The 22086-nt window shown below is 40.5% G+C and overlaps 2 protein-coding genes across 4 annotated transcripts; one reads left to right on the plus strand and one right to left on the minus strand.

The window, feature by feature from the left end:
- Positions 1–250: 250 nt before the first annotated feature.
- flr (fleer) lies at positions 251–17366 on the minus strand. 2 transcript variants are annotated; one of them, XM_048246341.1, is made up of 20 exons: positions 17169–17366; positions 16690–16755; positions 12021–12230; positions 11709–11765; positions 11369–11504; positions 10665–10769; positions 9774–9902; positions 9527–9576; positions 7474–7626; positions 6998–7063; positions 6482–6535; positions 5654–5719; positions 4413–4489; positions 3919–4129; positions 3478–3525; positions 3199–3270; positions 2963–3066; positions 2524–2602; positions 1536–1665; positions 251–400 (listed from the first exon to the last, which is right to left on the minus strand). In XM_048246341.1, the coding sequence occupies exons 1-20, from the start codon at positions 17220–17222 to the stop codon at positions 264–266; spliced, it is 2004 nt and encodes a 667-aa protein (XP_048102298.1). In that variant the 5' UTR covers positions 17223–17366; the 3' UTR covers positions 251–263. The 2 variants fall into 2 exon arrangements, with proteins under 2 accessions (XP_048102298.1, XP_048102299.1); XM_048246342.1 differs by lacking the exon at positions 3478–3525.
- On the plus strand, positions 16436–21311 carry si:ch211-76l23.4. Of its 2 annotated transcripts, XM_048246347.1 has the most exons (5): positions 16436–16459; positions 18451–18568; positions 19421–19565; positions 19860–19989; positions 20397–21311. In XM_048246347.1, exons 3-5 carry the CDS (start codon positions 19439–19441, stop codon positions 20641–20643), a joined length of 504 nt encoding a protein of 167 aa, XP_048102304.1. In that variant the 5' UTR covers positions 16436–16459; positions 18451–18568; positions 19421–19438; the 3' UTR covers positions 20644–21311. The 2 variants fall into 2 exon arrangements, with proteins under 2 accessions (XP_048102304.1, XP_048102303.1); XM_048246346.1 differs by lacking the exon at positions 16436–16459 and having other exon boundaries at positions 18378–18568.
- The last annotated feature ends 775 nt before the right edge of the window (positions 21312–22086 follow it).

Raw genomic sequence — 22086 nt, forward strand, 5'->3', positions numbered from 1 at the left:
ATGCACAGCTCATTAATGGCTGCCGTCCATCTTTCCAGGGTGACCATTACTGTCTCTCAGCAGACTGCTGATGACAACACACCAGCTCCGTCGCCAATTTAGAAATGACAGACCTGCCTGTCTGGCATGAGAGACTTAAAAAAAAAAAAAAAACATTGACTTAGACCACACTGACAGTCACAATCAGAGTAAATTACTACCCTAACAAGCTTCACAAGGAAGCCTTAAAAAAAAAAAAAAAAAAAAAAGATTAACAGGCGGATTTATTGGTTCCAGCCGATGACTTCATAGAAGAGGGCCTTGAGCAGCCGGGACTCGTAGGTGACGGTGTTCTTGCCGACGTGCACGCGGTCTTCCTCCAGGGGCTGCTCGATCATGGCTTCCACGTCCTTCCCATGGACTGCAGAGGGAAGGGAAAATTAATTAGCCCCGCTGAGAATGGCAGCTCCGAAATTTAATTATCACCTTGTAGTTAAGCCCTAAACCCCCCGCACGACTCTGCTCCCCTTGAAATGGGAGACTGGGACGAGTGGCACAGAGGTAGCCGTCTCCACCAAAGAGGTTATTACAAACAGCATCCAGAGACGGTACCATCTGGCTCATCTCAAAGTTATGATGCTCAGCGCTTCTCACTAAGATCCATCTTGTGTTGGCTCTACTGTATATGTGGTTTGAACATGGAGTTGGATAAAACTCTGGTATCACATGCATTTAATGCATACGTTTAAACATAGGGATGAATGTGCAGAAGTGACCATTCAAGACTTAAAGGTTGTATCAGCGATTGCAGGCCCAAAAAAGGTCCACACATAAATGATCACATTCATCTAATCTTTCCTAACGATCCGCTAGCTGCCCACCCCATAAGCAGGCCGTCAAAAAAACGCGTCTCTGTAGGCAGCCTACTGTAGGCTCTGAGATCTGCACACAAAAACATTTGCTACCAACATGTGTTGCCAACCACTCAAAAGGCAAAATAAAGTGCAGTGTTTTCCACAGAATTGATCTGTATTTGTGGTGGTAGGTTTGCAGAATTAACTTGAATGCAACAGTTTTTAACAAATGAGTGCAGTGTGGTTATGATTCTAACCAGATTTAAGCACAATTTAGTACAACCAGGAAACTCATTGTGTGGTGGTCAATGTTGATATTGTGGTGGGCCGCCACAAATAAGTCAATGTATGGGAAACACTGAAGTGTTCCAACCAATAACCGACGAGATGCACGTTCAGGAGAGTTTCAATTGCACAGGAGGGAGGGGGAGGGAGTAGCGAGCTAGCTCTCTGTTTTGTTTGAACGTCAACAGAAGTAACGTTACCTCGCCATCCCTGATACAACCTTTAACCTCAGAAACCTGTGATAAACAGGTTATGTGCTATAAAACCAATGCTTAGCCTCTTTTATCAAACTCTCTAATAATATTAACCAATATTTTCAAATACATCTTTTTAAAGTGTTCTTCAAGGTGAACATCTCCTCTGTTTCAAAGAACGTTTTTTAAATAAAGTGTTTAGAAAACCACATCAGACACGTACGTTCACAGTGCTCCAGGAACTGAATGCAGTCCTGCACCACGGTGTCCCGGAGCATGATCATGTGCTTGGCCATATTCTCCAACAGCGACAGGAAGCACCTCTTGGCATAGAACCACGTGTCGGTTCCGAGCTGTGCAAACCAACAAAGAACAGGGCAGTGATGTGTTAGACTGTTTACAAGTGTGTGAAACCCCTCTGGAATAAGAATAATAATCATCCCCGCCAGGCTGATGCTATCCAGCTGGGCTCGGCTCTAGAGGACTGGCAGCAAATGATTTCACAAGACTAATCTCAATCTTGTTTGTCATTTCCATTTCTGCTTAAAGGAGCATGCCAACTTGTTGCCAAATGACCTTATTTGCCATCTACCCTAGAGTTAGATAAATAGATACATACACCCTTCTCTTTTCTGCCTATAACTAAAAGGAAGCTATAGGCTAACTGGAACAACCTACTTACAGTGAATTATACTAAGTTAGGCCAACAGTGTCAGACTGGATTATTGCATGCAGAGAAGAGAAGAGTATGTATGCTCTTATCTAACTCGGGTAGAGTTAATAAGCTAATTAGTTAATAAGCTGATTTCCCAACAAGTTGCCATTAAGCACTCAAAGATACCACAGGTTCTACATGAGGTTTCCTGTAGCTCATTCTGAAACAACATGTGTTACATCAGTTCTTCCCACCAGAGTGTGTGAACCCAGCGTGCGTGTTTGTCTTGGCAGAAGGTACAATGCTCAGGAGACTATAGGAATGGAAATGGCCTTCTGGAGGGTGTTTGCTCAGCTGTTGTATGCAGGGATACAGAGCTGGTTCCTGGGTTGGAATCAGAAAAATAAGCTTTGCGGTGCTTTAAAAGAGGTTCAGAGATGGTTGGTGATTCACTGAGTCTGAACGGTCCAGTGGGCTTGTTACTAAAGTCGATGGCACCAGCCTAATCTACGGATGAGTTGGGGAGGATTGTGCAAACACCAGACTGTGCACAAACCTTTTTGTTGTAGGGCTCCAGGCTCTTGATGACGCGTGAAATGCCAAAATCATAATTCCCTTTGGCACAGTATAATGTTCTGCAAACATAAACATCATCACATGACATTTTCACCCTCTTACCACATACTGATTGCTATAGTAATCTAGTTATACTGATACATATGTACATGATAACATTATATACATTATTACACTATTAATATATCTGAAGCACTATATTTTTTAGAAGACATAAAAAAGGTAAATATCTTCAGATATCAAGGCCTTGTGTGTATGAAGTGATTAAAAAAATGGTTTGGACTTCACCCTTCCTTTCACAGGTCACAGCCTCATGCACTGGCCACACTGCTGCGCTGGACACAATGCAACTGAAACAGCTGTCTCTAACAGTTTCCAAAGAACCCAAAAGTCCTCTGCAGTGGGGAGGCCGCACTCACCCAATCACAAGGTTTACGATGCACAGATGGAACACTTTCTTGTCCGGGTCGTCGTAAGATATCTGCTCCTCCTCCTTCTCGATCTTTCTCATCAGTTCTTCGGCCTTCAAAGATAACCATGCAACAAACTTCATGCAGTAGCAGTGACTTTTAATGTTCGACTTTCAAGGTCTCTCATTCACTCACTCACACACACACACACACACACACACACAGAGAAAGGAGGAACTATTCACCTCCTCATTCTGACTGGTCATGATGTACGACACACAGAGGTTAGCCAAGACTACCGCGCTGACATTGAGAATCTGCCAAAGAAGGGGAGGTAGAAATGAACATCAGAGCAGAAGGACAATAAAGATATAGGCGTTAAGGAGGATCTCACACCAAATAATCGAAAAATACATAAAATGATCATTTACAAAAAGCATTCAAGCAAACAAAACACCACACGTAAAAATTCCCATGCTTTCAGACACAAACACGCTGCAACCAGCAAGCACGAGACTCGTTACCGAGGGCTTTCTTTTGCAGGGACACTCCTGAATGTTACACTGTTCCAACTAGCATGGGGGAGGGGGCAAAAGAACATTCATACTGTAATAAACCACCAAGCACAGCTTAATGAATTCATTATGTAGTGATATATACACTGAAATAAAATTAATTGGGTATGATGTTGCCAAACTTGAGTTATATTGAGTTACACAGTGATTTGGCACCAAAAAGCCATTGTCTAAGCTATATCTCCTGGTGGTCAATGAAAATACTGTTTATTTCTATATGCTATCAGTAACAACCTCTTACCTCTTAAACCAGGCTATTAGCACCTTTAACAGATTAATATGCATTTACATTCACAAGGGATATGTTAGACCACTGAAATCATGATGCATCATATTCTGTTTTTCAAAGAGACACTCTGGCGTAGACTTAATAGTAAAATGGGCTCTCACATTGTCATAGTGCTTCTTGACGATGGGTTCATAGAATCCAATGGCCTCCTTGTACTTGTTCTCCTGCATGAAGAGCACATGAGCCACGTTCAGCTTCCATGTGTCGTGCTCGTTGCAGAACTCCACCGACTTACGGAAGATCTTCTCCACCATGCTGTAGTTCTCCCTATTCCAGTAGATCTTCGCCTGAGTCATGAGCACTGGGATGTACCTGGAGAAGAGGGTGGTACAGTTTACATAGTTTCTACAACAGCCCACCAAGACTGCCAATGCCCAGATTTCAAAATCTAGGATCATAAGCAAGTTTAGACTCAACTAAACATAGACCATATTAATTTACCAAAACTTTTTTGGAATATGAAGATCATTTCAGCATGTGTCGCTGAAGTGATCTTTGTCTCCAAAATATGAAGAAAACTTCTTAAACATGATGACCATAATATAGAGACATATCGCTAAGGACCTGTCGCTATGTCACTGAGAATGGTACTCACTTCTCCAGCACCTCATCATATTCGTGCAGGGCCTTCTTCAGCCCCTCGTCATCCCGCGTGTGACGTGCATCCTGGACCTGGGGGCAACCACAGTTTCACACTGAAGCAACACAATTAAGTTCTTACAATAATGGCTTCAAATTCATTCTGATGCCACACTGACTTACAATATGGAAAATGAAATCTCTGACATTTCCGATGCACACTCTAAAAACACTTGTACCACACTCTGTAATGTTGTAGCAAGTAGGAGCATGACCCGTTTCATCGGTTTTAAAGCAACAACGAAGCGCTTTCCCTCTGTCGCACGCACGCTATTTGTTTATCCAGCACCGAGTATGTTGCAGGATTTTATGAAAGTATGGTGTGTTGCGACATCAGATGCAAGACAAATTTGTAGTTTCTTATGTCTCATTCCATCGAACTACAGATCCGCTACCCAAACTAGCAAACTTGCATAGTGCGGTTATAGTCGATAGAGGGTCGCGAAGCGAATGCAGAAGTGCTGTTCACCCTGTAATGGGTTGATGAACCACTGAAACGATTTTGGAAACATTATTTTAAGGTACAAAATACTCTTTGGTGTTGCTTTAAACAAATTGGGTATCCCCTTAGCACTAAATGGGTACAAATTGGGTATCCCCTTAGCACTAAATGGGTACAAATTGGGTATCCCCTTAGCACTAAATAGGTACAAATTGGGTATCCCCTTAGCACTAAATGGGTACAAATTGGGTATCCCCTTAGCACTAAATAGGTACAAATTGGGTATCCCCTTAGCACTAAATAGGTACCCGGTACATTGAACATTGATGACAAGGGGAATTCCTACACTGTGTTACTTTAACCAACTAGGCAGGCCTCCTCCTCATGACCTCCCATCAAACGGGCAACTCTAAATTCACATGGTAGCATCAAATCAGACTGCTGTCTTTGAAGGCTAATGAAAGGCTAACCCGCCACCCCTTACCAGATGTAATATCTTTAAATCTGCGTGCCTTACATCTAACAAGCAGAAAAACTAGCGTTAATGATAAATTCCTATTCCTATATTTCATTGACATTTTCTTGCTTTCTTTGACACTTGACTTGCTGCAAACTGTAGGAGTACTGATACAAACACCATACACACCGTATCAAAATATTTACAGGAACCTATTTTGCAATACAGTACATCACACTCTAGTGGACAAAAGCTACACAGTATTCCTTAAACTAGAGTGAGAAAGGTCCAGTTTTACCTGTTTGGCTGCCTTCCTTAACTGGTCAGTTAATTTCCCAGCAATTTCATCTAATTTCCGGAAAGCCTGCAACAGACAATGATAACAAAGAACCATATATGACAAAAGTTAATGTTAGATATTAACACTTTGAGTGGCAAAAAACGCATTATCGCGTTTTTAGCTTTTTTTTTTTATTACGAAAATAGACACTCTAACACACCTTATGTGCAATTTTGGGAACTCTATGATGAATGGAAATTAATTAGATGACGATCGAAAACTCATGAAAACACACATCTGGACATTTTATCATAACTCTGCTTTTGATGGTTGCCGCTTTGGGTCGAATTAGTGATGCATGCACGTCAGGTCAAAACCAGGCCATTTATTTTCGTGGGTTTATCACTAAGTGGCAGTCTCACCAAGTCTCACTAGGTCACTTCCCGAAAACTTTACAGGCAACACTTCATATGTCATGATAGATGCTATATCTCTATTTCTAGAAAAAAAAACAGGGATTTTGATGAAAACTAGCCACTGTTTAGCTTGGGATTTCTCAGGAACAGAGGCATGTAGAAATAAACGGTTTGTACCCACTGAGAGCTCACCTTTCAAACAAAACTTTCAGCCGTAGTATGTGTCTATAGCTATAACATAGAATACGCTGTGGCTCTACAACAATGATCTAGATTGCTGGCACTCTGGGCCTCAATATACTCAACATAGACTTGACAAACATTCCTTGTTGTCTCTGAAAAAAGAGAATTTTACGGAACTTTATCACTTCACATTTATGATATTTCACTCTTCAAACAACAACTAAGAAGAACTTGTTGATGTCATTACCTCCTCTGGCGCAGTCTGGCATGTCAGCATGGCATCTAGAAACTCATAGAGATACTGCGGAAGAGGGAAAAATAAAACAAAAACAACATTCAAAAGTGCCCTTCATTTGTCACAGGTTCCATGAATAGACAACAGTGACCTGACAACTGACAACTGAGAGGTTCCTGGGAAACAAAAACCGCAGTGATTCTGTCCCATGTCCAAGCCATTGTCTGCCAAATGTTTGAGATGTGATTACCTAAGGAAGACATGCTGCAGGCGCAGTCCAATTGTTAATTCAGCCAAGTGCTTCGAAACTCAGACAGGGTAATCAATTGATATCAACTGATTGAGCCATTTTTTAGGGCAGAACTAAATGCTTTATTCACATTCACAGCGCCCAGGAGGGAAACAATAGAAGATGAAATACCCCTCATTCTGGCATACGAGGAAAAATGGGCTCATATATGATTCAGAACCACAAATAACACGATGAAAAGTGTGCATGTGTGTGTGTGTGTGTGTGTGATTCCATACCGGACTCAGAAACTTGTACGTAAGATGGGCGTTTTCGGCCAGAACATCTGCAGCCAAGTCAAAGTACTGGCAGCAAAACAGAGCAGAAAATAGAGAGAGAGAGCTGTTTTAATGAACTGTGCATTACTTTCCAAAACAAAGAGGTCCAACATAGTACTTTTTCATTGCATCACTGCAGGGGTCCTGTAAAGCATGGGCCCAATTTAAACTGCAATAACACACAGCATGGGCACTTCTTACAGGGGGGGGTGGGGGCAAAAAGCTTGTCATGCAAAATTTAGATGGAAGGCCTCCAAAATTGGCTACAAGGGTGAATTAACATCTATATTTAATAGCCGCTCTGGCTCTGGTTCTGGCAAGCTTTCACCCATTCTTTGGAATGTTCCAAATGGCAAAGACACCAATGGGAAAACTGATGGAATATTCCGTGACATCACAATGGAGACAGCGGGCTAGGGTCGTGCTTCGTGGCTCACCTCGTATTTACAGTAGAGGAGCAGCAGATTGCCAAACGTGACTGGAGGGAAAGGGTTCTGCTGCAGGAGGAAGGCCAGCTTCTCAAAGCCCTCTGTGGGCTTTGTGTCCATGTTCATCAGGGCCTGGTTGTGGAGGGTTACTGGATCCAGCTCCTAGTCATTAAAAATAGATTAGGCAACGCCTGATCCCCCAAATCAAAAACATCTCCCAAAGCAAACAATGCGTGATTTAATATCGCTACAGGCACTGGATGACACACACGTCCACAGTTTTTATTTTATTAATGAATATTATCTGTATCAAGACAATCTCAACTTTCATTCTAACAATAATTTCACTTAAATTTATAGTGACATCATTACTTCTAGCAATATGAATCATTCATTACTAAACCAAATTTCTGAGAAAGTAGTGCTACCATAGCCTGGGTGAACCCAAACAATCCTGTCAGCAAATTTGATTTTGCTCTGCAGGTCAGTCTGGAAAGGATCCCATTAACGTCCGTTTTCGAATCACCGAAAACCCAGGATAGTGTATTTTCTTCGAAATTGATTGAACAACAGCATATAAAGCCTCCATTTTATGATTTGGTAAGAGTTTAATGTGCCAGTTTAAGTTTAATTTCACTGCTGGTTATGCCCTGGAAGTCATAAAGCGGGAAATTCGGAAGCGGGCATCAATGGGATTGTTTCCAGACGGACCTGCAGATCAAATTCAAACTTGCTAACAAGGGTAGTGGTACCCTTCAGTACCTTAAGAGCTCTCCTGAATCAGTTTATAGTCATGAATGCAACAGCAGGGGGCAGTAGCTCACTTTTAAAAATTCAGCCTGAGTTGTGCTCTCCTCTGCCTCTGAATCGTGACACAAATCAGTTGGGAAAGTGGGAACAGAGCCTGAGTATACTTTTTTGAATCTGTGCTGAATACCAAATGTGTCAATGCAGCTATCATTCACACAAAAAGAAAAGATTCTGAGAAACCCCACCACTGGCCCCTTCATTACCATACTTATCCACCTAACCGTCTCAAACTCTTCCCTTCACTTCCAAAACACAGCTGTCTTTTTTGGTTATTCTGAGGAGGGGGTACGTTTCTTTCCTTGTGTTTAATGAGACCTTATGTTAGGCAAAAAAAGACAAGTGCCTGTGTGTGTGTGTACATGTGTGTGTGTTTGCTATTAGGTGTTAGAGCTCTGTTTCTGCTCATTATATTGTTGCGAGTGCCAGCAATAATTAGAGCAAGGACATGTTCCTGCAGTCCACGGTCATTCCAGCAGGCAGACAGGTGGGAGGCTCTTTTTGTCAGGCAAGCCTCGGCAGTGCAAACACCGAGGGGTTGGAAAAATCCCTGCGCTGCACCACCCGAGCCCAGGGGCATGCCAAAGTATGCTCCTTTCACAGGAAAGGCACACACCCGAGGCCATTTTACAGATGAAAACTGAACATAGTAACAGGCAGGGAATGTGTATCAATGCAACAGGCCAGCACAGGGTGTGGGCACGCCAAGGCTACATCCCACAACTGTTATCATTCTTGAATGAATTACCAAAAAAAACAACAAAAAAAACTACATGCTTTTCATGTAGTCACACTGACTAAATAATTTTCTTTTTCTTATAGGTAAGAGAAATAGTCAGAGCTAAATATTAGGTGTCTCCGTGAACTGAGCTAACTTGGAGGACGGCATACGAGGCGAAATCTCATCTCCTCCTAATCCTCAACTCTGAAGGACTGTTGCCCCCCTTCAAATGTCAATGCATGCTGCCTGTTAAAGTCAGCCTGATGACAAGCCATTGATGCTAGCTAGCTCCTGCAGTGAACAAATTGTGACCTAACCCAGGAATTAATTAGCCGACACGAAGATGACACCCAGATAGGCGCCGCTGGCTTATCTCGCCACACCACTGACACCCTGAGTCATTGGTAGAGAACACAAAGTCAGATCTAGGCACAGGATAGTGCCCGTCAAAAAGGAAAACTATGGAGCAGAAGGACAGAGATTAGAAACACAATCATGGGACCCAGCTGAATGACAGAATGTGTGAAAAGTTACCTCTTCTGATCTTGGAGGCATGTCTGTCAAGGCCTCTTGTGCTGAATCAACTGTGTGATACAGATAGCATGTGTGTCACAGTATGTATACGCCAGTCTATTCCACCTATGCATTCATGTCCCCATTAGTGTAAAATGGTGTCCAGGAAATCAACAGCATTATCACTTCAACAGAAATATATCCACATTATTTGGTGAAAATGAGCATCAAAAAGTGAGGGAAAGTGGAAAGCATTTCTCATGCTTACAATTCTTGAGCTGGTACTCAATGGCTGCCTTGAGGTTGAAGGCTTCAATCAGGGCAGTCTCATGGAGGACTAGAGTATTGCCCACACTTCTCACCTCTATGCCCTCGGTTGTCATGCCAACACTCAGCTCTGACAGAGAAGAACAAAATTAAGTTAAAAAAAAATAACCTTTAAAAATAAATACATTTTAAAAAAATAACCTTTTAAAGTAAAAAAATTAACCTTTATTTGAGAGGAAACTTCAAGATAACACTGAGAAACAAATGTATAATATGTTTGTACTCTGCACAACAGTATGTGCACATTTTTCATTTTCTAAAAGACAGACAAAGCAATCCCTGACAATACTTTATTGTTTGAATTGTTGCCTTCAGGCAGATCAATTAACGCAAGGACAAATAGACTCAAACACAGTTTTTATCCAACTGCAATAACCATCCTCAATGCTGCAAAAAAATACTGTGCAATATGGAATCTGATGTAAAATGGATCAATGCAATGACAGAAAGTATGCATGTCTGTAGATGTATGTTCATACTGTTTTTATGCAATGACTGTGTTCATAGTGTTTTTTTATGCAATGACTGGGCGTGTACTAGCACCTAAATTATATTTTTATTGATTCAATGAATGATGCACTGACTGGAGAGCACTTTAAATTTCCATTGTACCTGTGACAATGACAATAAAGACCTATTCCTTCTTTAATCTTTATTGACAGTCAAAGAAAAAACATATCTCAACATATTTACATGAGGTATGCTAAGATTGAAGTAAAAGAAAGGACAAAAGGCCACACTTTGCATAAGTTAATTTTATTGCACAGACGTGCTCAGGTGGAAAAAGTGTTGCATACAAATCTTAAATACCTTAAAGATTGTTGACACATACCTGGATGTTCTCGTATTCCACGTTCTATGATCTCACCAATGTATTTGAGAGCTGATGCGTATTGCTTTAAGCTATAGTGGCAAAGGGCGATGTTGTATGACAGATCTGAAACACACACACACACACACACACACACACACACACACACACACACACACACACACACACACACACACACACACACACACACACACACACACACACACACAAACCAAACAAAGGATCAAACTCAGGCTCAGCTGTATTTCTAGAGTATATTATTTCTGTGCAAAGGTCTGAGAACACAGGGGTTTCTGGTCTACATCCGAAACCATACAAACTCCGGTCGGAATTACTACCCTGCGGCCAGGCAAAATGCTTGCCTTGGCACCAGCTGCGTCTAAGCACAGCTCTGAAAGGGTGTGGGTGCTTCTGTCTTCCTCTGCACTCTTTGTAAACACAGTCTGTGGTTTTGGTGTGGAAAGGCACACTGAACCCACACTTTCATGTGAAAGGTATGGACGGAGGATAATTTCCTCACCCAGTCTTTTTCCCAGTGTACAATTCTTTAAGCCAAATAGTTTTTATGCAACATGTTGCATGGGTCACATTTTTTTTTAAACTGAAACAAGCATTGCACTGCTTTAAATACATAAGTAAAAAATGTTGCATAGTTGTGCACATATACTGTTGAATTTTGGAATGAACTCAGGCATGGTGCTCACCTGGCTGGTAGCCTAGCACTTGCATAGAGGACATGAACTTCTTGCAAGCCTCTTCATATTCTCCCTCTTTGAAAAGCAAGCAGCCAAGATCCACGTCATAATCAGGATCATCCTGAGGCAGCTGCTCCACCAAGGTCTAAACAGCCAAAAACAAAGTTGGGGTTTTCTTCTCCACAACAGTCCACACAGAATCATGGACAATGGCTTGTGTCATATTCTCAGAAACCTACGTAATTTTGACCACACCACGGCACGCAACCAAACTGCAACCTAAAAGTTACACATCTAGACAAAATATATGGCAGACCAACATCACACCATTATGACACATGTGGCATACCTTGGCTCCAGCATACTCTTCTTCTCCGTATTTGATGGCAGCTTGAAGCTTGATCATCTAAAAAGAAATATGGATTTCGGTAATACTAGTAACCACAATTGTTTTGACTGAACAAGTAGAACAATCATTATTTCACTCTTCTCTTGAATAACGCCCACAGTCAAATTGAGAAACTGGACAGTAAAATACTATTGTTTGTGGGGTTATAGAGATACTACAATACAAATGCATACTATTGCTTGTGACATTGCACTACAGTTTCATTAATTTAATTAAATTACACCACCATTACTAGTTAGGTTGGCAACATACTTTGGTATGACTGGTTGGATTGTCCAGGAGAAACGTAGCTTTCATGGCATCAGAAAAGGCACATGCCCCATAGAGTGACTGGGCATAGTAGAGTTTGTACTCCTCCACATCCGGATGTAGCTGAGTGAGCTGTTCATAGCACTCTGCAGCATTGGTGAAGTCCTGAATGTGGTAGTAGCAGTAACCCAGCAGCGACAGCGCAGCTCTTGACTGAAAAGCCAATAAAAGAGTAACAGTAATACATATTTGAGAGATTTTATATATCACTGATTCTTGAGATAAGGGACAAAAGTACTTTTGAAAAGTGACAAACAAAAAATCAATACTACATTAATTTGAATTGGATATCATCATAAACATAGATCTCATCTATCATGCCTGAAAAGGAACAGGTTTTTTATTAACCACTTTTTATAAAAATTGACATTTACTGACTTAGTAACTTGTCATTTGTCAACTCCGTCAGACACATGAAAATATGTTTTTTTTTGTGTGTTTGATCAATTCAACAACACTCTAAAGTCTTTAAGTGTGTAGAAATGGTGTGCCTTAGCAAGGTTTAGTGATAAATTGCATTATATACACTTTTAATATAATTTTACATTGCTTTGAAATAAGCCATTTTAAATTACCTTAATTTAGTTTACTATTTTTTTATTTTTAATATATACACAATTAGTGGTTTTGTGCACACAAGACACTGATGCATGTAGATAAGTTGGTGTTTTAATGTATAAACACACTCAATTGAACAAAATAAATATACATTTTTTTTATAAAAATGAAAAACCTCCATCTTACGGTGTTGACACACAACTGACGGTGTTGACACACAATTGACGGTGTTGACAAACTAATCGAGAATCAAACTGATTAAAGATATTTTACTAGTTTTGACATGGCAGTATCAAGGGAAAGAGTATCAAACTTCAAACAAAGAGTTTCTACAGGACCTCTCAGGCAACTAAGTTCTATGATTTGCTCCAATTTCTCTCAGCAAGTAAGTACATATAGTGTTTTATCTGTCATTACTGCCTTCGGTGTAGAGCCAAGTATTAGATATTTATATATAATAGTTTGTCTAACCTGCGGGAACAAGCTGTCCCGGTCAGTTTCAAAATCTTTCACTGGACAGAAACAGACATCCCTCCTCCTAGCCTAGTTGCCTGCTGTAGTTTTACTGGTCACCTTGCTGTTTTATAGTTGTATCTGGTAGCTTTGTTGACTTTACATTCTCCTATATGGGCCTAACACTTCCCTGCTAAAGTGGGTTTGCTGGTTGACCAGCTTGTTTGACCACCCTATGATGGTTGACCTACTAGACCAGCAAAACTCTTGCGAAAACATACCTTCAGCTGGTTTTCCCAGCTTATGATGGTAATTCAGCTGGTTTTGCTTGTCGTGCCACCTCAAGCTGGTCATTTTAGCTGGTGTTGCTGGTCTATAGTGCTGGTTTAACTGGCCATGCCAGCTTATGTTGGTCATTCTAGCAAACCAGCATGACCAGCTTGACGGGCTGGTCACCAGCATGACCATCTTGCACCAGCTTTATCCCACAAGACAGGCTGGTCACACCAGCATGACCAGCATGACCAGCTTCCTCAGATGGTCACACCAGCATATCCAGCTGGTGGCCCAACCAGCTACACCAGCAAAGACCAGCAAGAGCTGGAAGAAAACCAGCAAAGACCAGCTAAAACCAGCTACCAGCATAAGCTGGTTTCTAGCTGTTTTTTTCAGCAGGGTTTAGCCATTTGGAACAGAACAACACACCAGAATAGGCCTGTTTAGTAAGCAGGATTTGATGGTTGCATTGCAAATCAATGCAGAAGTAATCCAAGTATTCAGAATACGTTACTCAGATTGAATGCGTTACAAAATACATTTTTGGGCATGTATTCTGTATTCTGTAACAGAATACTTTTTGAAAGTATCCTTCCCAACACTGCCTACATCTCATGAGTCCCATGCGCTTTCCCACCAGTGGAGCTAGTTGGCTAGTTGATAAAACTTTTGTCAACTTAAAAAAAAAAGCTTAACTCCAGTCGTGATTCAAAGACCGCTGTTTTCCAGCAACAGCATCCATCTTTTTTGTTTTCAAGTAGCAGGGAATTCACGTGGAACCGTCGCAACTCTGTCATCATTATGTTAAGCCCGCCCACCGACTCTACACACAATATGATTGGCCTGATCAAAGTTTGATTTTTCCAGCTCACAAGCCAACAGAGAGTTGCTAGACTACCCTGGCTGCAAATTACATTTGCTGCTGCTAGGGTACGTCTAGATTTCTAGGCTACCCTCCTCCCATATTTAGGGTGAAAATTGGCAGTAGGACCACGACGATGCAAAAATTCAACTTTCACATCTTGGTGTTCTATATCTACATCAATGGACTTTCCTAACCACCAGTGATCATCATACACCACTGCCAGCCAATCCCCTGTCTCAATACTGTTGATAATTATATCAACAGTAGTACCCCCAGGATCTTTCAATGGCTCCTCTTCCATTTCATCCACCAAATCTTATTTCATCGACCGAATCCCCTGCTTCTCCCAACTCGTCTTCCATCTCCTCTATCAACATGGACGGCTCTTCCTGGCCCTTGCATCAGTCTGCTGCTCCTCTGAGCAGTCTCTTATACAAAGAGTAGCTGGGGGAAAGCATTGGCAATTCAATAGCACTGCAAGAGCATGATAGTTGTCTGTAGCTAACACCAAACTGGCGAAGCCTATGGAGAAGCCGATACTTCTTTAGAACCTAGCCTGATACACTGCAAAAAATGAAATCTAATCTTATAATAACATCAAAAAATCTATTTGGTATTGTTTCTAGTATGAAAAGACATAACTCTTGAAAGGTCATTTTGACTTAATTTAAGAAGACTTTGACTTATTTTAAGAAGTCTTATCAAGACAAATTTACTTAATGCACTGGCAGACAAATTGGCTTGTTTTTAGGACAAATTTGCTCAATGCACTGGCAAATCTGCTTGTTTTCATGATGAGATGTCTTAAAATAAGTCAAACTTTTCTTAAATTAAGTAAAATGATTTCATGAGAAAGCGCCGGTAAGTCTCTTTATACTGAAAACAATACAAACTAGTTTTTTATCTTGATATAAGATTAATAATCTTGGTTAGATTTTATTAGATAAGCAGTTTTTGCAGTGTAATGCCAGTTGTCTGTGACCTGATTTTTCAACGGCTCGTTTCTGTGCCACATGAGTTGTATAATTCCTTCTCAGCTCTTGTGGAAAAGAAGATATCTCCTAATGTTGGGGTTCCGATGTTGGCTTCCCGTTATCATCCTCTCTGTTTCTGTTCATGGAGAATCTACAATCATTTTATCTTTTAGTTTGACATGACTTTTCTATTTGAGCCTTCTTTTTCCACCATTCCTGCTTTCTTAGTTTGTGTTGCTCTTTTGTTAATTTCTTAACCTTTTATTTCAATGCTTTTATCCCCCTTGCGTGTCTTTTCCTGTTTTTTCTCCTCTCTCTCTCAGCTGCAAGGGCACGCTGGGTTGAAGTAGGCTCCTCAACAGCCTGGTCCAGAGGACATTCTGGTGGGGTGTCTATTTCATTTAGCCATCTATTCTGCATAGCTCTGGACCTTTTCTTTGCTTTCCTCCAATACTTATTGCGGTGCCTTTTTTCTCTGGGTCCTAATTCTCCTACTTGTTTTACTTTTTTGTTTTGGACCCTGTCCTTCCATCTCTGTCTCTCCTTTTCTAACTGCTGTTTACTGTCTAACTGTCCCTCCTACTTTCTACTTTAATGTATAAAATAATGCAATGTTCACGTTAAGTATTTTGTGATATTTTATTAAGCCATCCAATTAACCTCATAATCATATTTGTGCATTTTGGGCATTTTAAAACACTTTATTTTTGCAGTTTGATACTGTAACCTCTGCGGAGGACGAGTTCATTTGCATGGGCTTTCATAGTACAGTGCCGGTATTTTATCAAATTACTATGAAATAATATAAATATAGCCAAAACTAAAAGTCTAAACATACACAATTCTTTCATATCCAACTTTTAAAGCCTTTTTAAATGAAATAATTTATTGTTTTTTTAAAGGAAATTGCAACATTTTTGATGGGGGACATGTTTTGTCCCTTATCTCAAGAATCAGTGATCATATTTTGCATATTGCAGCCAATACGTCAACTGGGCTAAAAGGCATGTTAGGTTACCTTTCCTTCTCTCACTGCATTCTCAGAATCTCATCCTGTTAATCCTATATCCGATGACTTCGGTGGATAGAAGAACTAATTTCTTCAATCTTTGCATCTTGGCTGGCTAGTCTAACTTTCCGCTTTTTCTGCGCGCTCTTGGATTTGATAGAAGCGACTACTAGCGAGTCACAACGCGCAACTGCTAACGTTGATGGGAGGTGTAGTTTTTATGCTGCATTCAAGACGTGATTCTATGGTTTGCACCAGTAATGTTTCTCGATGTTGCGGTGTATTTTGTAGACAAACATTGACATGGTTAGAAGTCATTCGCACCAGTGCGCCTAAATATTTTTTTGCACTCGCACGCCATCATTTTTACTGAAGTTACGTTAATAATGTTAACACCAAGGTCAACCAAGATATTTTTAAATGACACAAGAGCAGGTTACATTAACTTAGAACTATTCTTGCTTCATTCAAACTTACCTTCATCTGTTTTTGCAGTTCGTTGCTTAGGATATGGATGGCATCTCCATAACGCCCATCTTTGATCTTCAGAAGTGAAAAGATGTTTGTTACGTCAATGTTTAACGTTAGCAGCTAGCTAATCAACCACGTTAATCTACCGTTACGTTAACTCTCTTACTGGTCCACCCATTGCAACGTTAATGTTAACGTTATCGTAACAAGCTTGCATCGTTAGTTAACTGCAAGAACAAGAGCTCACAACTGATGCTGCGTACAAGTTAGTATCTTGATTAATAAACGGTACATTTACAGCTTTAGACGGCTTCTGTAAGCAGGCTGTTAAAACCAGAACACACACCACAGCAAATGATTGATCCCGTTAACTAACATGATGCTAACATAGCTTCTAGCTAGCTATCTATACAGCGTTAGCTAAACAAAGTTAACGTTATTTCACTAGTGTCAACGTTAGCTGCCTAAAGTTAGCATCTACTCACCATTTTGTAGACTGTAGCAGTGTACTCTCCGTCTTTTATCGTTGTGAGTGTCATGATTTTATTCAGGAAACAATCCCACGTTTACAAAATATTTACCTTTCCAAATAGACAAAAAGAAGAAAGAAAGCAGTGTCTCCCTAGCACTGTTAGGTGTGTGAGTTGTCTGCTATGCCTATAGGTAACCTTAGCAACCCGACCGACCGGACACGGATGTTGAAAAGTGATGGACGTTTTCATTTTCCAATGAAATTTTCTTGTGACCAATGACAGCTCTCGAACTAGTTAGCCTGACTAAACTAAAAATAGTTTCTCATCGTGACATAAACCATGTAAAAAATACAGTTTTACAAACTGAAATATTTTCCCTGCCCTAGCAATGGCCTGGCTTATTGTTTTTCTCAGTTGCTTTGGCGCATTTCTCAGATCAGAATGGAACTTCTCAAAACTGTTCAACTCCATCATCACTTGTGCACATCATGAAAGCAGTTTCTCCCCACCTGGAACAAATAACAATGCTTTAGTAGCCTACATCCATGCAACTTTGTAGGCTACAAATATCTGCTGTTTTTTTGTTGTTGTTTTTTTTTTTCAATTGCTAATGTCATGTTGGTCAAACTCTAAATGCACTTGGTTCCCTGCTGAATTTCCCCTTAGGAAAAAGTAGGCCTATATAGGAATCTTATAGGAATACTATAGTAATTTTGGACATTAACTCACCATTTATTTATTTTAGCAATATCATCGCGCTTAGTCTTTGGAATGAAAGAATATTTATTATTAATTTATCTGAGGTGGCGGAACTGCGTCGTCCCCCCACTTCCCACTTTAACACCTGCATAGGCCTAGACTGTATGTGACCTGCCAGACAGGAACGTAGAAAGATGCAGTGGTGCACTGCTCTGACCAAGGGGTGTTTTACTATTGGCCTAGGTCTACAGTAGGTTATGGGTCATTTTTCATTTGCACAATGAAAAATGAAAACAATTTGAAACAAAAAGAAAGCCAAGCCCATATTTATCTATAAAAGTGGCATAGCATAGGCTACTTTGTTATGCTGTTAACAAATATTTTTCTAGATTTTTTCTCTGGATTTTTTTTCTTTTCATTTTTATATTTTTTAGTTGGAGTCCATGGTGCATTTTACTTCAGGGTATGGGTGAAATGTAATAAGAGCAGAAAATCCGGCTCTAAGAACACATTGGACCTGAGGGGAAGAGCTCTATAATCCAAACCACATTGGCTTGCTCCAACAAGAAATTCTGTGCTCCTTGTGCATCATCAGGAGAGAGCGAGGAGGTGGAGAAAAGGCGAATTGAAAGAGAGAGAAAGAGAGAGAGTTGTATATTTGGTGTGCTCTGCACAGTAGACAGTTCATCAAATTCTTGGATACTCCATTGGCGGTAAGGGACTTTCATTGTCAGTTGGCTTGGCTTGATTTAAAAGGTTGCACTTAAACTTCCAGAGCTTTGTAGAGTGAATCAGTGAGAAATAAATGCACTTTGATGTTTATCTAAAACATCAAAGTGTTTTCTTTTGTTTTGTGTTTTGTTTTGTAATGTAACTTGCACTTGAAATGTCACTTTAGCAAATTAAATAAAAGGTGCTTCAGTATGTTTTCTCATCCCATCATTTTTTTCCGCATTATCTGATTTTCAGAGTGCAATTCATGCAAAACAAGCACCAAGTCTGTGTAGCTCTCCAAAGCTACTGCAGTATTGTGTAAAAAAAGATAGAAGAGAATGCTGTGTCAGTACTATTCCCCGTAAATTACAAAAAACACAGTATGGCTATAAACTCCTTTGTTTTTTTTTTCACATATCATTACGTCAGTGTAACTACTGATATGAGCTTGCATTACGGTTCAGATCTACTTTGCACACTGCAAGGGCATGTCATGTACCACTGGAATCTGACATGAATTTTCCCATGATGTGTATTTTCTTTTAGGTGTATCTGACCTTTTAACACCGATCCATGGACAACAGATGTAAAATAGCCATTTTGGCTAATTCTGGCATATTTACATTTCATGTTTATTATGTCAAATACACTTTAAATAGAATAAAATAAATGCAATATACAAATTGCATCAGATTGCCTGAGAGCAGGACTTTCCTTTAATTTGTATGAACTATTCTTTTCATGTTGACAGACACTGCCGCAAGTAAAACGCTTTATAGCTACTGCATACCACTTACAGAACATAAATGCCGTCGTCAATTTTGTCTTACCTGGTTATTATGATTCAATAGGTAACAAAATTGGCCACCATGAGCCTCAGAGTGAGTGTGTTATTATTGGCTGTGGTCATGGTGTCAGTCATGGGACAGAGAAGACGCACCAGCACCAGCACAAGCACATCAACAAGCAACAATGAATGGAACTTCCGTGACGGCTGTGAGAATTCTACATTATTTATATTGAGTTACCATATTGAACATTGAAGAAGATGCTGTCAGGTTTTTTTTTTTGGTATTCAGATAGATGGTGCTCTATTTTTCTAAGAAGATTTGTATCGATTATAAGTGTGGAACTGAATCGATTTGCTAACACAGAATGACATTTTGTCAATGCTGTTAGAAGCATGAGAAAAAACACAGATTTTGCCTCTGCATCAAGTATGTGAAAAAGGGTAATTTGAGAAACCTTTGTTGTATAGATGAAATTAAGACAGCCTCTTTGGGTTTGCAGCAGAGAAGGTGAATATGCGGGGTGTGGCCAACCTCACTGAGATTCTTGACAACTGGAGATTTGATATCCTGAAGGAGATGAAGAGTCTTCTGCTGAATGATCACCAGTCTCTGCTGCCTGACTATGCCAGGTAGTATTTGCAAATATATGTATATATATATATATATATATATATACACACACACACACACACACACACACACACACACACACACACACACACACACACACACACACACACACACATAGAATTATACTCGAGGCTCTAATTACAGAAAAATGAAAAACAGCAGCTGAGTGAGTTTTGCATGGCATATTGGGTAAAGTTCTTGCTTCTTATGGTTTGGAAGGTGGTCATCTTGTAGGCCTCAGAGCACCAGACCAGCAGCAACCAAAATACCTCTGGTCAGGCCTGCAAATGTATAACACAACTGTTCTCCCTCTCTCTCTCTCCACCAAGTGCTCCTTTCTGACTATTTTTCTCTCTTTCTTTCTCTCTACTGAGTTTGTCTGTTCTTGTTTCATGCTATCCCTCAGAATTCAGCCACTGTCTGAGGCTTTGGATGACCTGTACAAAGAGTTCAACGCCTTGAAGGCACATCTCGGCGATCTGACCGAGAAGTTTGGACCCATTGAGACCTTCATTGATGAGCTGAAGGCTGAGAGGGCATTGGGCGGTGCCGCTCGGGCCAATGCCCCTCAGGCCGACCCAGCTGTGGCCAACCCGGCCCCGGGGCCCACTCGCCGAAGGATCCTCAAGAAGAAGATAGCACCATCCTCCTGAACCACCCCACCAACATAACAGTGCTGGCACTTTGCGTCTGTTCAAAGGAAACCGCCATGATTGATTCATTGCTTCTCTAAAATTAGTCATTTTTCTGCATGTTGCTAGGAAGCAGGTACTACTCAACCTACTGCGCCGACCAGAGAGACCATCTGAAGGTCTGTGGTCTATGAGGGAAATGGTTTAGGCAGCTGAGGTTAGGGAACAGGAGGGGAAAGTCCTTTTTTATAGGTTATAATCAATGGTGCTTTTCATAGTTCACATCCTCTTTGGCAGACCGGCTGGTGACCAGTTTAGATAAGTGGAAACAGCCTATCATTGTGTAATGTATTGAAAATGTGATAGAATTAACTAGATAGTAAAACCACTTTAACAGGAACATAACATGTGGACATAGTGATAGTGTATGTAAATTATTATTATTTTGAAGGTTTTCCTTTTACAATAAAATGATATGGCTGACCAATGCTTCCCCCGGATATAACCATAACCTCTTTGAATGGCATTGTGTAAGTAATGCAATGCGATTGCTATGCTATACAAATTAACGCACATGACTCTGTAAGAGTCTAATAGTGCCTCATCTTTCATGGCTCATATTAGCTGCTTTATTTTTTCTATGTTTATACTGCTGTGAAGTGTCAGCAACAAATAAACAATAATCTGATGCACATATTTTTAAAAACTGGCTGTTTGTTTCAATTTCTTTTGTCTTGTAGAGAACTAACTTTAGTGAACCCAGACAAATTTGAGTTTAGATCCGTCTGACCATCCCCCAGGGTGTCATTAGACCCAAAACTCTACTAGGGCACAGTCTAGTCTAATGATAATAATAATCTGCTGCCAAAAAGGAACTAGTTAACAGGCAACAGGAGCTAGTTAAAACCCATGATTTATTTACTTGGGCACAGTCCGGGGGTATTCCAAGTATGTGGTTTAGTGATAAACCTGGGTTAACTCAGAGTAAGTGGTAAACCTCCTACAACAAGAGCCCTATGGCATTGTTTTGTTAGGAGAATGAAGCCATACAGCTCTTCTATTAGGAGGTTTACCACTTACTCAACTTGTTTGTCACTAAACCATGTACTTGGAATACCCCCCAGTCTAATGATAATAGTAATCTGCTGCCAAAGAGGCAACACGAGCTAGTTAAAAACCTGAACTTATTTACTGGGGCACAGCAGTTCTAGGGGTACATGCCCCAGTAAAAGGGGTCTAGTGACACCCATGCAATCCTCCAATTCACAGCAATTTCCAAAATCACAGAAACCCCAGGAGCCTATTCCAATCTCATATAAGCATGGGACAGGCTTAATATGATGAGGGAGGAGCACAGTTAGCAGCGCTGCTGAAAACAAACAATGTCTGCGCTGATGGCATCAGTAAACGACACAGACAAGCTGTATCTTCTTTGGAACTGAGTAAACAACTGTATTCAGTCTG

Source organism: Alosa alosa, chromosome 6 (genome assembly GCF_017589495.1).
Source record: "Alosa alosa isolate M-15738 ecotype Scorff River chromosome 6, AALO_Geno_1.1, whole genome shotgun sequence".
In the NCBI taxonomy this organism is placed as follows: domain Eukaryota; kingdom Metazoa; phylum Chordata; class Actinopteri; order Clupeiformes; family Clupeidae; genus Alosa; species Alosa alosa.

Coding starts and splice junctions, on each gene's coding strand:
- si:ch211-76l23.4 (XM_048246347.1), top strand. CDS start 19,439: ATGAGCCTCAGAGTGAGTGTGTTATTATTGGCTGTGGTCATGGTGTCA. Junction 19,566..19,859: donor ATGGAACTTCCGTGACGGCT/GTGAGAATTCTA, acceptor TTGGGTTTGCAG/CAGAGAAGGTGAATATGCGG. Junction 19,990..20,396: donor CTGCTGCCTGACTATGCCAG/GTAGTATTTGCA, acceptor GCTATCCCTCAG/AATTCAGCCACTGTCTGAGG.
- flr (XM_048246341.1), bottom strand. CDS start 17,222: ATGACACTCACAACGATAAAAGACGGAGAGTACACTGCTACAGTCTAC. Junction 10,770..11,368: donor AGTGCTAGGCTACCAGCCAG/GTGAGCACCATG, acceptor TGTGTGTTTCAG/ATCTGTCATACAACATCGCC. Junction 2,603..2,962: donor ATCGTAAACCTTGTGATTGG/GTGAGTGCGGCC, acceptor TTATGTTTGCAG/AACATTATACTGTGCCAAAG.